General features: G+C 32.3%; 1 protein-coding gene across 2 annotated transcripts in view; it reads left to right on the forward strand.

Annotated features, from left to right (window-relative positions):
* The first annotated feature begins 4,779 nt into the window (after window positions 1–4,779).
* The window catches only part of LOC132742087 (E3 ubiquitin-protein ligase rnf213-alpha-like), a 55,687-nt gene continuing 45,086 nt past the window's right edge, over window positions 4,780–15,380 (forward strand). The window contains exons 1-7 of one of the 2 annotated variants that reach the window (XM_060730392.1): window positions 4,780–4,918; window positions 5,707–6,037; window positions 8,095–8,194; window positions 8,450–8,723; window positions 11,101–11,251; window positions 14,423–14,643; window positions 15,071–15,250. In XM_060730392.1, the coding sequence (XP_060586375.1) occupies window positions 5,740–6,037; window positions 8,095–8,194; window positions 8,450–8,723; window positions 11,101–11,251; window positions 14,423–14,643; window positions 15,071–15,250 (1,224 nt within the window). In that variant the 5' untranslated portion in view covers window positions 4,780–4,918; window positions 5,707–5,739. Of the gene's footprint in view, window positions 5,033–5,706; window positions 6,038–8,094; window positions 8,195–8,449; window positions 8,724–11,100; window positions 11,252–14,422; window positions 14,644–15,070; window positions 15,251–15,380 lie in introns of both variants that reach the window. The other variant, XM_060730382.1, reaches the window with a different exon arrangement.

Consider the following 15,380-nt stretch of genomic DNA (forward strand, 5'->3'; position numbering starts at 1 on the left):
TTCTTCTGTATTTTTGATAGATATATTGATACAATCGACAGTTACTATGATGAATGTCCTATCGATATTAAGCAAAGGTACAGTGAAGATGAAATTTGTAATTTTTCAGGTATTAAGTTATTAGATATATGTTGTAGAAGTGATCTTAGAATTGCTAATGGCCGATTAGGTGATGATGAAAATGTTGGACGCTTCACTTTTATGTATAATAAAGGAAAAAGTGTAATAGATTATGCAATTTAATCATATCACTTATTCCCTGCGGTCTGGAGACCGCAGGGTATTGGTACGCGTTTAACTTTTGAGGCATAGAGGAGCACGTGACCTGTTTTCGGTACATGGAGGAGCTTGTGATCTGTAAACCGTACATGATTGGTTAATTGACCTTTTCGAAATCCTAGCTAAATACCGTTTGCCGGTACGTTACGGATTTACCTGTAGGAAATTAGTCCGAATTACCCCTAATTAAGAACAAAAACTATTACGTGATTTTTCTAATTTTCTATAATTATTTTACCGTTTAAGGTGGAAAAACTTGAATGATGTGTTTGAAAATTATCAATGTTTCTTTAATATCTATCTCAAATTTTACAAACAATAAATTGTTTATACTGAAAATCTACAAAGTTAAAATATTCGTAGTGGCATCCGCCATAATAAATAGAGATATTTTCTGCGTAAACTTGTGTGTTTACTTTAATTATTTTTTTGCTCGGAATTATTCATAAAATGGTAGGCCTATTTAATCATTTTCTTAAAAAGAAATAATTGTTTTATGTTCGACCTTCTCCGGTCTTCAACGGTCATCAGTTTTCAAAGACCTAGCTTCTTCTATATTGATCGTTTATTCAATTGTCAACTATATTCTTGATACAAACGTTTATTTATTCCCCCCCCCCCCAAAAAAAAAAAAAAAAAAAATAAATAAATAATAATAATGTTGAAAATAATTAAATGAAATATCTTTATATCATTAAAATGTTCACCGCAGGAAACCATTTTACTTGTTTCCCTTTGTCAGTAATTTTGTTGTTCATGATATCTACTCATTCTCTACACATGTACTTATTCAAGTGAATTTTAAGGCCAGTTTTGTGAGTAATAATGTTAGTACTGATAATTGTTGTGTAAATAAACTTGTGTAAGATGCAAATAAGGTAAACATATATAATGAAGCAATGTTAGCTGATACTTCAAAGTTAAATAATATTGTTTCAAACATTTGTTCTTCTAATATTACAAATGATGAAGGTATAAAAGATTTTGGGAACATACTCTACAATAATGCATATTCGATTTTTGGTGTGAGAAAATATGCAGTTGGTAGTGTAGGGGGTAACAGAAAAAAGTTTAACTCATGGTATAATGAGAACTGTCTGCAGACCAAGCGTGACTTAAATTATGCTAACAAACAATACCGTTTGTCAAGGACACATTACAATTATTGTGTAGTTATTGGTAAACGACGTTTTTATAGAAAAATTAAGTGTCCAGCTAAACAATTGTATGTAAGTAAACAGAAAGAGGAGTTGCATTCAGCATCAAAAGTAATCCAAAAATGTTTTGGGATCTTGTTAGAAAATTTAGAAAGAAATGTAAAAATACCATTAATATAACTGCGGAGGATTTTTATGATCATTTTAAAGGATTATTTTCTGATACTGATGTATATTGTGATCAGGCTATTGAAGAAATTCTAAATCAGAATGTAAATTGTTATGTTGATTTTCTAGATTGTGATTTCACAATTGACGAGGTGAATAAAGCTATTGAAGAATTAAAAAGGCAGAAAGTGTTGGTGAAGACTTATTAATATCAGAATTTTTTATGGACTCAAAACATATCTTATCTCCTATTTTTTGTAAATTATTTAACTACATATACAATAAGGGAATTCACCCTGAATCTTGAACAAAGGGTATATTAGTCCCTGTCCATAAAAAGGGGGATACCGATAATGTAGATAACTATAGAGGTAGAATGCTAACTAGTATCTTTTCTAAAATATTTTCTCAATTACTTGATAATCGGGCACGTCTGTTTGTTGAGAATAATGACATTTTAACTGACTTTCAATTTGGTTTTCGACAAAAACGAAGTACTATTGATTGCATTTTTGTTTTACAGTCTTTAATTAATAGGATTACTCAGCTCGAAAGAAAGAAAATGTACTATGCATTTGTCGATTTTAAAAAAGGCTTTTGACCTTGTTTATAGAAATGGTATCTGGTATAAACTGTTAAGTTATGATTTATCATCTAAGTTTATAAACATGTTAAAAGTATATACAATAATGTATATATATAATAATGTATATTTACCAATGGTAAATTGACTGATTATTTTGTTGGTTACAACGGAGTTAAGCAGGGTGAGACATTATCTCCCCTATTGTTCATATTGTTTATAAATGATATGGAATAGAGTGTTTTTGATATTAATGCTGATTTCATATCCTTAAACGATTTGCAAGTTTTCATGTTACTTTTTGCTAATGATACAGTCTTATTTTCCTACTCTGTAGATGGTTTACAAACTTTAATGAACAAACTACATGCTTACTGTATGAAATGGAATATATCTGTAAACAGAAGTAAATCATTTGTTATGATCTGTAAATTAGGTAATAGGCAAGAACATATTGATGTATATTACGATAACACACGTTTAGATGTTGTTAGTAAATTTTGTTATCTAGGTGTAACATTGTCTGCAAATGGTAAATTTTTTGGTGCTCAAAAAGCTGTTTCAGAACAGGCTTTAAAAGCTTTGTTTACATTAAATTCTTTATTTGAAGCTGTACGTCTTGGTATTAGTGAAAAACTCAAGTTTTTTTGACTCAATGATACTGCCAATATTACATTATGGTTGTGAGATTTGGGGGTTCCACAAAGCCCCAGATATGGAAAAGGTTTATATTAAGTTTTTGAAATCAATTTTGAATGTTTAATACCAACTGTCTATGGTGAGCTTGGTAAAGTGCCTCTCGATATCTTAAGAAAAGAAAGAATTTTTAAGTATTGATGTAAGATTGTTAGGTCTCCGGATACATTAATTCATAAATGTTTTATGCATGATAAGCTTAACCTGGTGAAAGAATCATGGGCCCTAAGGGTTAAATCACTGTTAGATGATTTGGGTTTCAGTTATTTATGGAATAATGTATCTGTTACTGACCTACAATTAAGTAAAGTAATAGAATGCCTATATAGTCAATTTTGTCAGAATTTTTTTGGTACTTTAGACAGTATGCCTAAACATACTACATTATAAAGTTATAAAAATAAAATAGAGAAAAACAGAATCCCTAAAAAAAGTTCAACACAACAAAATTGAAAATGTTGCAGGCTCGGTTTGATTGAGCCTGTTCATGGACGGCACTTGAAAGTGCATGTTACCGTCCACAACCCCTAGCACCGGCTTAAGCAGAATTCAACATTTAACACGAAACTGGAGAAATTTTGAATTTAGAAACATCCGCAGATGTGTTCATACGGCGGTTATCATGGAACCTTCAATGTGACACAGTAGTGCCATTCCATGAAAAGCGGTGTATGGTCCCCAGGTAAAAGAATGCTTTTGCCCTAAACGAGAAACAATGGGCGGAACTTAATGAAATGGAATTTTGAAAGGGGATCTGAGGTTATGAAGCCTGCATATCACAGATAAGACGTCAAAAGACAAATTTAAAAAGCAGGCAACATAACCTAAGGGTGATTATACAGTATTCAAGTAGGAATACTGGAACCACCCAAGTTGAAATGGCCGAAAAGTAGAAACTAAACGTAAAAATATTGAAAAATATTTGTTATCGATTAAGGTGAATAAGCATAGAATAGCATTAACTAGACTGCGGTGCTCTGCTCATAAACTTGCAATAGAAGATGGTCGTTATCGAAACATTGATAGGGTGGAAAGGAAATGTATCTTTTGTAACATGAATGTCATAGAAGACAAGTATCATTTTGTACGTGTCTGTCCGCAGTATCGTACTATAAGAAATCAATGTATCCCACAATATTATTGCCATTGGCCAACTATTCAGAAATTTCAAGCACTGTTAACTTGCAGTCAATCTGGTGTGTTATGTAAACTTGCTAAATATGTCTTCCTGGCTGATAATAAACGTACTAGTCTTATTGCTCAGTAGTAATGTTATTGATGTAAGAAACATTGTTGATGTAATCATAAAGTAATGCTGCAGTAATATTTGTTGCATACATACAATTGTTACTACAATTTTAGTAAAGATAAGCACAGAAGTATAAGGGATGTCACTCCTACAACATGATGCATAAATGGAACTAGATTGTCTCCCTTTCGTTTTAGCCTTAGTCCTATATGTCAATAAGTAAGACGTTCTTATTTATTTATTTTTTTTTTTGTTATTTATGAAATAATATATCCCAAACTGTGATTTTATCGCTCAATAACATCATTGTTTGGAGTTCGGATGCGAGGAATTATATCACGAGGGCGTAGCCCGAGTGATATAATGATGCGCATCCGAACGACAAACAGTGATGTTATTGAGCGATAAAATCACCGATTTGGATATATTATTTTGATTCTAACACGACATCAACAATAAATGTTACTGTACCTGATAATAAGCTAAATTGCACCTGATTTGTTTCCGTTTACACACACTTCCATTCTTCTATCTTCAATAGGGAAAAATGCGGGTCGTGTTAGAATATACAGTAACTTTATTGAAGTAGCATAGCTTTAACTGATAATATAAACAAGTATTTGAATACAACGGCTTATGTAGATGGCTGAAATGATAATTTTAAAGGATAAGCTTAAACGAATATCCAAATGTGTATGCATATTTCACAGGTTTAATACCCTCTTACTGAGCTATCTGAAGTCGGTGTGTACAGATATTGGTAGACATACTTAATTTTACATAAAGGTATAATGTTGTATTGCTAGTTTGTTGAAATTGATTTTCCACGCGTGTAATTACATAAATTGTGTATCGATTGTGGTTTAACAATTCAAGTGGATTATTTATGTACTTAAATGGGTAAGATTCAGCTTTTGTAACACTATAGACTACTTTCGGTTTTGATAATACTTTTGGTTTTGATAATATATAAATTCAAGGATCACATTTTTTTTTATATTTATCTTCTATTTCTTGGGTACAAAAATATTTTTTTATTATCAATTAATCATATTTCTTGCAAAATATGTTTCCAATCGAAACATAATAGCGTTATAACAACTTGCAAGTTAATGTTATTAAACGGAGACTTTCAGGGACTGCTTTAAAAATAAGTACACATTTATCACAGGTTTTAACGGGTTATTTTGGGTTTGTAATGGTATTTTCATTTAATTTGAAACTCTAAATTTCTTTTATAATCTGTTAATTTTGAATCTCTCTCATCACTGCAGCAATATTTTATCACTGGCGCCATTAATATTGTGTGTGAACCAGATACGCTGTTTTTTTATTTAAATTTTATTTTCATCGGCCTCTAGGAATATTATAATTCATCCTTTACTGTTCTAAAAATTTAGAAATTTTTCCGGTTACTTCAGTTCTGGAGACGATTCTAACTTTTATAGAACAGTAAATATGAACATTTATATATACTTACAGGTTTAAAAATTCAATCGAGGCAATATATTTAACAATCATTTCAGAAAATAATTTGAAAATACAGTTTGATGTTCTCTTAATATTTTTACAAGCATATAGGTGAACCGATTAATAAGATTAATAAGATGAGGTGCTCTCGCACCAGTTGTGGGAATGAGGGTGATGGAAAATTTTGTGAGGAGTGTGGATCAAAGATGGTGGAGAAGAAAATGAATACAGTAGTGATTTGTATTGGAAAGCTAGATGATGATTCTGCATGTAGAGCAGAACTTGTTCCTTATCAGAAATTTTGTAAAAATTGTGGGACAAAAGTTGATCAGTCTCTTTTCCAACATACATGTCCTCAATGTGGTAATGTGGTAGAGCACAGTGCAAAGTGTTGTATGGAATGTGGATATTACTTGAAACAACAAGCCAAAACAGGTATTAAAGAAAATTATATTTTTTTGTCATAATTATAATGAAAATAACAATGTTTCCATCAAGAACATAGGCTGCTGTAAAAAAAAATTATATATTGTTGACAGAACTATTCAATTATTTTATTATTTCTGATATGATTCTGAACTTTTTTTAAAGTTAGTTTGATCTGAGCCAGGATTTCTTTTGCAATATATGGCGAACAATATTTTTAAATTTAACTCGCTACAGTGTTGAAGCCGTACTGGATGCTTGCTGAAATCATGATCACAACGAAGAAAATATCGCTTTTATCGCCAATTCTCAAAATATGTGAATTGAATGTTAAAAAAGCTTTCGGACGAGTGAAAAGGCGAGATTTTAGCATTTAATCATTCAAGTGCTGTGTACGATATTGACCGGAATACGGCGTTTGGGATGGTGCTTTATATTTCTTACTTAAAATATTTGAGAAATTTTGGGATATATGAGTAACAATTTGTATACAGCGAATTTGTTATTGACAAGGCCAAGGCTTCAATTGTAATAAAAGCTGTGGTATTGACATTTAAAATCTCTTTCTTTTGATTAATATTGATTTTGCTGGTTTGAATAAAATGAAGCCTATTGAAATAGAATATATACTTTGCAAAATAAATAAATGATTCAAAGGTGTTTAACGTTACAATAATTAATAGCAATTGCAATTCATTCTTCAATGCTATGAATGTAGTTATTTTAATTCATCAATGTATGAAATGGAACTCCCCTGTGTTGTTAATTAATTTCTATTTCAATAAATATTTATACATGTATCTGGTGAGTGTATATAAACAGAGCTTAAAATAGTTAAATTTATATTGTATTGAGGCCAGAGTATCCTACTATCACCAAGTTTTTCATTATTGAACAGGTGTTCTTCAACTTAATTGTTCAAATGTTAAACATTATGCCTGAGGGTGTGTGGGGTGTCTGTGTCCGAATGGTTAATGCCCTTCACCACTGTGGGTTCAAATCCTGACAGGGACATAAGAGAGATTTTGAAATTACTTTGGTGAAATATTAACAATACTGGAACGACATGTTACTTGAAGGTCAAAGCTAAACATTGTTTAACCGGTCTATAATGTTTTCATTGTTTATGTGATTATGAAATTTCTTATTCAAGAGATTTTAAAATCACTTGGCACATATGTTCACAATTATTAACTGAGGTGTCATGCACAACACCCGGACCTTCAAGGTCAAGGCCAAACTTGGGGTCAAAGCTTGACATGGTATGTTATATTGTTAACTTTTCGTCAATCAAAGAATTAAAAAAAAAATTTGAAACGAATTATCTCAAATATACGACAATGTATCATGTGCAACACCCGGACCCTTATTTGCAAGGTCAAGATCACACTTGGAGATCAAAACTGAACATGGTCTGTTCTTTGGAGGTCAAAGCCTCTGTTTTCTAAATGGTTTGTATTAGTTTTGTATCTGTTACATTTTATAATTTTGAAATAGTGATATAACATCTACAAAAATGTATTTCTGTTGACACATACACAGTAGTTATTTCATTCAATTTCATTTCATGCAAATTTAGCATTGATCAATATTCAGTCCAAAATTCAGATCCATTATTTAGTCTGTTGCACGATTTGTCCTTCAAGTAAAGTTTCGCTTACGAGGAAGATGTTGGTTACATATTCTTATTTATAAATGAATAAACTTCATATTTAGACACAACATATTTTGGGTCAGGACATTTATGTATAACAAACTCAAATTGATCATGCCTCATATACAGATTAGATTCATACGTGGACAAAACAACATTTGTGAACAAGCGGACTTGTTGAATAAGTGAAATATGACTTTGACCTTTAAGTGAATTTGAACGCCAAGGTCATATGATTGAATTTTACTGATATGTCCTTACTTTTGGCATCTATTTTTGGAAAGGATATATATGCTTGTACAAAACCACAAGTGTTACTAGACAGACATATTAAAATAAGAAAAGATAGAATTTTTGTTTCTTTAATTTTCATTTAAAAATGTGTTCAAACAATTTATTTGTTTGCTTGAAGGCAACGTCGAGCGATGTCCCCGCCTTGTGGTGGCTCCTGTTAACCAGTGCTCAAACTTGGATGCTGATATGCAAAATGTCTGGAGCTTTGTTAAAAACCAGTGAGTTTTTATTATATTTCCATTGTGTCAGAATGGTAAAAACGATAAAAGTGTGAGTTTATTATTACTTTATACAGTGCATCTGTCAAATTGGTTTGCTATAACAAATTTTGAATTCGCTTTTTTGCAAACTAGTGAAAGATTATATTTGGAAAATAATGTAAAAGGCATCATACTGCATAAAATTGTTTTGTGTGCATTTTTAATATTTGCAATTTCGTTTTTTATTGTTTTTATTGTGATATGAAATTACAGATGGGACACAATAACAAATAAGATAAAGTCTGGTAATCTAAAATTTCAAGACTTTGAGAGGATAGTTGGCCATAAGTATAGAGAGGATTATGACCAGATGAAAGCTGAGTTAAGAACAATGGGTATCACCGAGAACGTTATCAGTGAGCGTATTGACCAGCTTAGAACGTTCAGACAATTAGAAACATGTGTAAAAGTAGCAAAGACAATACTGACATTTGCTAAGGAATGCAAATTGAACGGAGACTTCTCACAGATAAGAGTTATTGCAACCGTAAGTTGACTGAAATATTTAAGATACAGTAGTTTAAATCTTAATCAAGTTCATGTGAAGTGAAGGACTTTTTTATTTTGGAAAGCTATACTCTAGGCCATGGTCAACATGACTAGCTTAGTGTTTTAGTTCATAAATAGCTTATAGATTCGCCAAAGTTTGTCTGTCTTTATTATCCACAATTTCTCCTCCTTATTCACATGGTTGATGTAGACCAAACTTATTAATGATTCTTAGGTGACCCTCTTTGTAAATATGGTTCCAGTCGATGTATCAGTAGGTCAAAATTTGACTTTTAAAAAAGTATTTAAAAACTTCTTTTTAAAAAATGCAATGGCAAGAGCTTATATATTTGGCATGTAGCATCACCTCTTGGTCCATTGTCCCGTCCTGAAGTCACTTAGTTTATATGGATATATATAGGACAGTACATCCAGTACATCCGATTGTCTGTCCGATCTAGGGGGATAACTAATACATAATGTATAGCGTAAGGTTTTGTGTACACCTTAACGTTGTAAGATTCATCCCGTACAAACTGTAGTTCTGGGATCAGCATAGGTTTGTCCGGTTTTGACAGGTGAAGCTACTGCTGGGATTTACATGCCGCTGTTACATTCTAAGGGTACATATAGGGAAGTATTTGTTTTTGTTTTCCCGTTCTGAAAATTGGTGGTCCCTTGTAAGCAATGAAAACAACAATATTATGTATTAAAATTGCATGCCTGGTTTGATTAAGTATTTTAGAATGAGTCAATAAAAAGCGCAACATCTTTCATGCCCCTAGCGCTGGCAATAGTGATGTTAAATCTTTAACACTAATGTGAAGTATCGGGCAACTTTTTACAGATGTAACGTTTACAGTTACTATGACATGACCCTAGAGTTTTGCATGTAGAAATGCCATATTGTATTTCTCTGAAGGTTTATAAGAAAGCTATTGGCTCTACACTGGGGGTCACTTAAATCATTTAGACTTGCATGATAAAAAATTCTTAATCATTTACCTAATCAGCATATTGTGAAAAAAAAATGGCCGTTTTTATCGAAAAGCCTCCTGTTACAAGTTCAAACTGCTATGAAACTATGAAAAATGCTTAAATACTAATGAAACATGGCACACATGTTGACTGGACAATAGCTCCTGTAACAGCATGCTCAATCATAAATTTCCTGTAACCATAGCAACGGGGGAACGTCTCAAAATTGCCGAAAATCACTATTTCGCATTGATTTTTACCATCAAAACTGAGTTCAAAGTGCTGAAACTTCTAAATCGCTGGAGATAGAGTAAATGTCTTTTCAGCCTTGGCTACACGTTACCTAACAATCGACCTGAGGTCATTTTTTAGCCCGTCACATTTTCGAAATTTTCTTGGCGATGAGGGGGGGGGGGCTGCCCCCTCCCCTTCAAACCCCCGAAACAGATAAGGACAAATCCCCCTTTTGGCAACCGCTTGAAGTACCTTATTGATAGGGTGCGGCGCCGAAAATGTGATCACTTTTTTTACATATCTACAACAAAAAACAAAGTTAAGGGCCTTAATTAGGCATTTTTCACTGTTTGGGGCCTCAAAAAGGGGGGTGTGGGGCAGAAAGCCGTTAAAACACGTCTATATGAAGTGAAGGGTTAAGAAGTTCATTTTGGAAACTACAATGCTTAGAGCTTTGATATGTGACATGTAGCACCATATTGTGGTCCTCTAGACAAGTTATATACTTCATGTCCCCAAAAATAAATTGGCTCCAGACCAGGGCTACTTAGTTTATGTAGATTTATATGGGAAATACTAACAATCTGCTTGTATGAAACTCAAGGTTTAATGCCAATAGCTTAGATTTTTTGTAGTGCACTACATTGACGTAAACCATGTCCCTTTGATAAAAAACAGGTTCCAGTCACAGGGCCTCTTAGTTAAAATAGACAGACTAACTTAGTAAAACAACTTCTTTAATGAAATTTCCATGCTTACAACTATGATACTTTGCATTTAGTTTCAACAATTTTTAAAAACTTTGCGGATTGTGTCAAAATGCCAACCTAATATCAGCTAATTACTAAAATATTTATATGAAAATTCGTGACCTTTTTTGCAATGCATGTATCTTAAGTGAGCGCTTCAGGGTCCTGTTGTTCTAGAGAACAGTCTATCATTATCAAGGGCATGACAAGTGTGTGACTATTATTATTATGGAAAATATTGAAATTCTGATCAAGGTAGTAATAAGGAGATGACTGTTGTTGTTATTTGGTCTTAGTAGATTCAAGATGAAGGAACTATGAGTAAATGAATACTAAGGCTGCCAGTAAGCTTGATATGTATCGTAAAACTTTATTTTGATAAAAACACATGTATATAGCTTATTGTATTATTAGAGTACCGATCAAAACATGAAAAGTTTTGACAACAGTGTGATGAAAGCCTGTGAATTTCTCAAAGAGTTGACACCAAAAAAGGAAAAATGCCTGGAAACGTTTGTGAAATGTGGACCACTTGTACAATGGCTTAAGGAGTCAATGAAGACATGTAGGTTAAATTTGATTGTCTATATATAATCTCTGCATTTTTTAAGTTCCATTTTTGTCAAGAAAGAAAGAAGAATTATTGTCATGACCATCTCGCCGGCCTCGGCTTTGGTAATCCTTGTCTTTAAGGTCCATTCTCTTAGAATCTATAAAAGTTCAACTTTAAACTTGTTGAACTTATTAATTAATGCTACATTTTGCCCCTTTAGATTTAGACTTAGATTTCAGTCCTGGTTAACCGTTTTTTGTTAAGGTTATATTCTCAGGAAGTATAAAAGCTTTTCACACTCTAAACTTGATATACGTGTTCACTATCAAAATGTATTTTTTTTCATGCACAATTGTTCATGTACATTTATCAAAAAGTATTAAACATATTTACTTTAAAATCGAAGTATGTTCACTATGACATTTGAAATGTATTTCTTTTAGGCAGATAACCCTGGAAGCGTATTTGCTTATTTACGTACGTCTTTTCTAGACTAAGAATATTTGCTATTTTCTCAGAAAAATGTATTGAAAACTACTTGAAATATTTTTGTCTGTCATGGGCAGGTAAGTCTGCTAAGCACATTTGCAGAATTATGCCCCTTTTCTGTGTTGATTTTAATGAACTATCCCTCGCTGACAAAAGTAGAGCGGTCTTTCCGCGTACAGGTCTTGTTATCAGTTGTCCTTATGTGCTTTAACTTGTTTACTTATTTTGTGTAACCATTGTACAAGATAAGTCAGGGCGGACCTGAAAGGTCTTTTCCCTATGTGCATTTAAATAATGTTTGATTTAAAGTTTTTATTTAATTGAAACAAAATCTGTTTTACAGAAAACAATAGGACAACGTCATCCACAAAATGTTACAATCGCATGAGTGACATTTTTTGCAGTTATTCATTTCACAAAAGAATAAAGGACGTTCTGAACATCATTATTGTTATTAGTTTAAAGTGTCTAGTTTTTAGAGTAAAACAGAATCCCTTAAGAAAACCCAACACGGCAAAATTGAAAATGTTGACGTCTCGGTTCGATTGAGCCTGTTCATGGACAGTACGTGAAAGAACAAGTTACCGCCCTCACCCCTAGCACCGGCTCAAGCAGAATTCAACATTAAATGACAGCTAAATCCCCTTCCACAGAAGACACAAATGTGTATTTCTTGACCTTAAACAAACCATGACATTGATAGTTATTGTTTATGCCAAGTGATTTTAAATCTTCCAAAAAGTCAAAAAGTTATAAAGAACATTAAACTTGACCTTACGGGTAGCAAACTGGATGTTGGGTTCTGCCCATCATGATGATTTCTGCCATCTTAAAAACAGCGTTTTAAATGTTATTGAACGGACACGAATTATACACATTTTAACACTTGAACTTTATGTGTGACCATGACCTTGGAGGTAGCAACTTAATTATTGCTCTCTGCACTTCATCTCATAATGGGATTCATTTCTGCCAAGTTATTTTACAACTGTTTTCAGCACATTTAAAGGTATGGAGCAGACACAACATATACACGTTTAAGTGTGACATTGACCTTGTTGGTAGCAACCCAATTATTGGGCTATGCACATCGTTTTTTAATGTTGATTATTTCAAACGATTTTCAGCGGTTAAAAAGTTATGTTACAGAACGAAATGTACACTTTTAACACTTGACCTTTAATTAGGATTTTGATATTAGGGGTAGCAAACAAATTAATGCGCTCTGCAAATCGTCTCATAATTGTGGTCACTGGTGCCAAGTTATTTCACAAAAAATTCAACGGTTTAAAGTCATGGAGCAGATATGAAATGTTCACATTTTAACACATGACCTTTAAGTGTGCCCTCGCCCTTAGGGGTAGCAACCCAATTATTCAGCAATGCACATCGTCTCATAATGGTCATCATTTTGCCAAGCTTGAAGCTATTTCCAAAAATGTTCCATGATTTAAAAGTTATGGAGCGGACACGAAACTGTTACGGACGGACAGACGGACGGTCAGACAGACGGACTTACAGACAAAGGCCATTCCTACGCTACGAAGAAGGGGATTAAAAAAGTAAAGGTTTTAATTTAGAAACATCCGCAAATGTGTTCATACGGTAGTTTTTATGGAACCTTTAATGCGAGACAGTAGTGTTTTTCCATGAAAAGCGGCGTATGGTCCTCTAGTAAAATAAATGCGTGTGCCCTAAATGAGGAAACAATATGAAATTTGAAATGGTATCTGAGGTTATGAAGCCTGTATATCTCAGACAAGACGTCAAAAGACAATTTAAAAAGCAGTCAACGTATTCTAAGGATGATTATACAGTATTTAAGTACGAATACTGGGAATACCCAAGTTGAAAAAAGCCATAATAGAAAGAACTAAAAATACCACATAACATGTTTTATAGCAATAATGTCGTGCTGAACGATCTTGGAGGATCGAAATATAACATCAAATATCACATATCAAATACTCGGGGAGACATTTAACAGCCGCCACACGACATAAATAAATAAATAATATAAATAAATAAATATTGTAAACATATATCCATAACAAGTAAAGATGTCCTGTAATAAAATGTTACTGGAAGAAACTGAATGTTCGAAAGCTCTGTAAATATAAGTTGATGGTTTCCTTATCATAGATATTGATTTATTTGACGTTTATTTAATAAATATATATATGTTTGGACTTTTCCGGCCATAATTGGGTTAAATCGAAACTTTTAGTTCACAATATAAAGAACGTTCAACTAAGAAGTGGAATTTAAGAAACATATTAGTATATGCAGTAATAATGTTTCTCTGCCTTAATTTTTATTTACAAAATTATTTTACATTGGTTTTCTTCCTCCTTATAAATAATGCAAAGTTTTTGATGTATAATTTCAAGCTTATTTAGAAAGAAATGCAAATCTTTGTGGTACGCTATTGAATCTGCCCATAACGATATTAAAAGGCTAAAACAAGTAATTAACTAAGTTTAAAGCTGTAAAATCGTCAAAATGCTTGTTTTTTTTTATAAAACTGTAAACATTATTTTGCGATGATTGTCTTTTTATATCTCTTTTTTTTTGTTGCAATATATCGGCTATTTATTATATTTTGTAACAGTTTTGTATTCTTGTACATAATTATGTAGCTCTGTTTAAAAATGTTACTGTAAAATAAGTTCAAAAATGATGTGTTTTTTTTAGCTGGATTAAAAGAGTTAAAGGTATTTGTTGACCAGGCATTTATGTCAGCTGGTGATGAACCAATTAACATTGCTCGCGTTCAGTGTCTCCACTCAGCTGTGACAGGATATACCCCGCTAATATTTGACTTGGATGAGAATTGTGGTTACAAGGAACTTTTAAATCTTTGTGCTGTTGTTTGGAAAGAACTTGAGGCAAATCCTTTCCTTCCGGAACAATTGGTATTTTTTAAGCAATAACCATTGATAGTGAAAGTGTTTTTTTATTTTCAAATACTTGTATTTGCTTGTTTAAATCAAATTTTGATGTAAAAGACCATTTTTGGTAAATTATAGATGTTCAGTGAATTTCTATCTAGGATGTAAACCAGAACTCAGCTTCATCATATTCATGATTAATTTATGAAGAATGATTTTATCAAAATCTGCTTAAACATATACTTAAAATAATATTTCAAGATAAATTTGTTAAAACAAATTGCGAAATAAGTTGTTTTTCTTCTCAAAGAAATAGTAATAAAATTGATTATTTGTTATCATTAAACATTGAGTTACCTTTATTATATCATTTTTTGGAAAACTATTGCATTTTATTGCCCTGAGTTTAGTTTCTCTAAAGTAGAATTTAACCTTTCGTTTTTCTTTACAGCTAGACACCACACGCCAGCTAGAATGGCTAAAAGAAATCAAGAAAGCTCATGAGTCAGTAGAGATAACATCCCTTATGCTTATGCAAGTGGAAGCTATTAATGCTAATGGAGTATTTACAGTGGGTAAAAATACTTGGAAGAAAGAGACACAGACACAACTTATTGATGGAACAATTATGGTAAGTTTTAATATTAAGTGTTTTGTCATTATAGGCAATATAATTTGATGCAGTTATTATTATTTTATTTCTCACTCTCAGGGAAGATCAAACAAGGAAAGACATCTTTATATACAGCATTTAAACAAGC

The sequence above is a fragment of the Ruditapes philippinarum genome, unplaced genomic scaffold (genome assembly GCF_026571515.1).
Source record: "Ruditapes philippinarum isolate M1 unplaced genomic scaffold, ASM2657151v2 ctg3264_1_1_1_1, whole genome shotgun sequence".
NCBI lineage: Eukaryota > Metazoa > Mollusca > Bivalvia > Venerida > Veneridae > Ruditapes > Ruditapes philippinarum.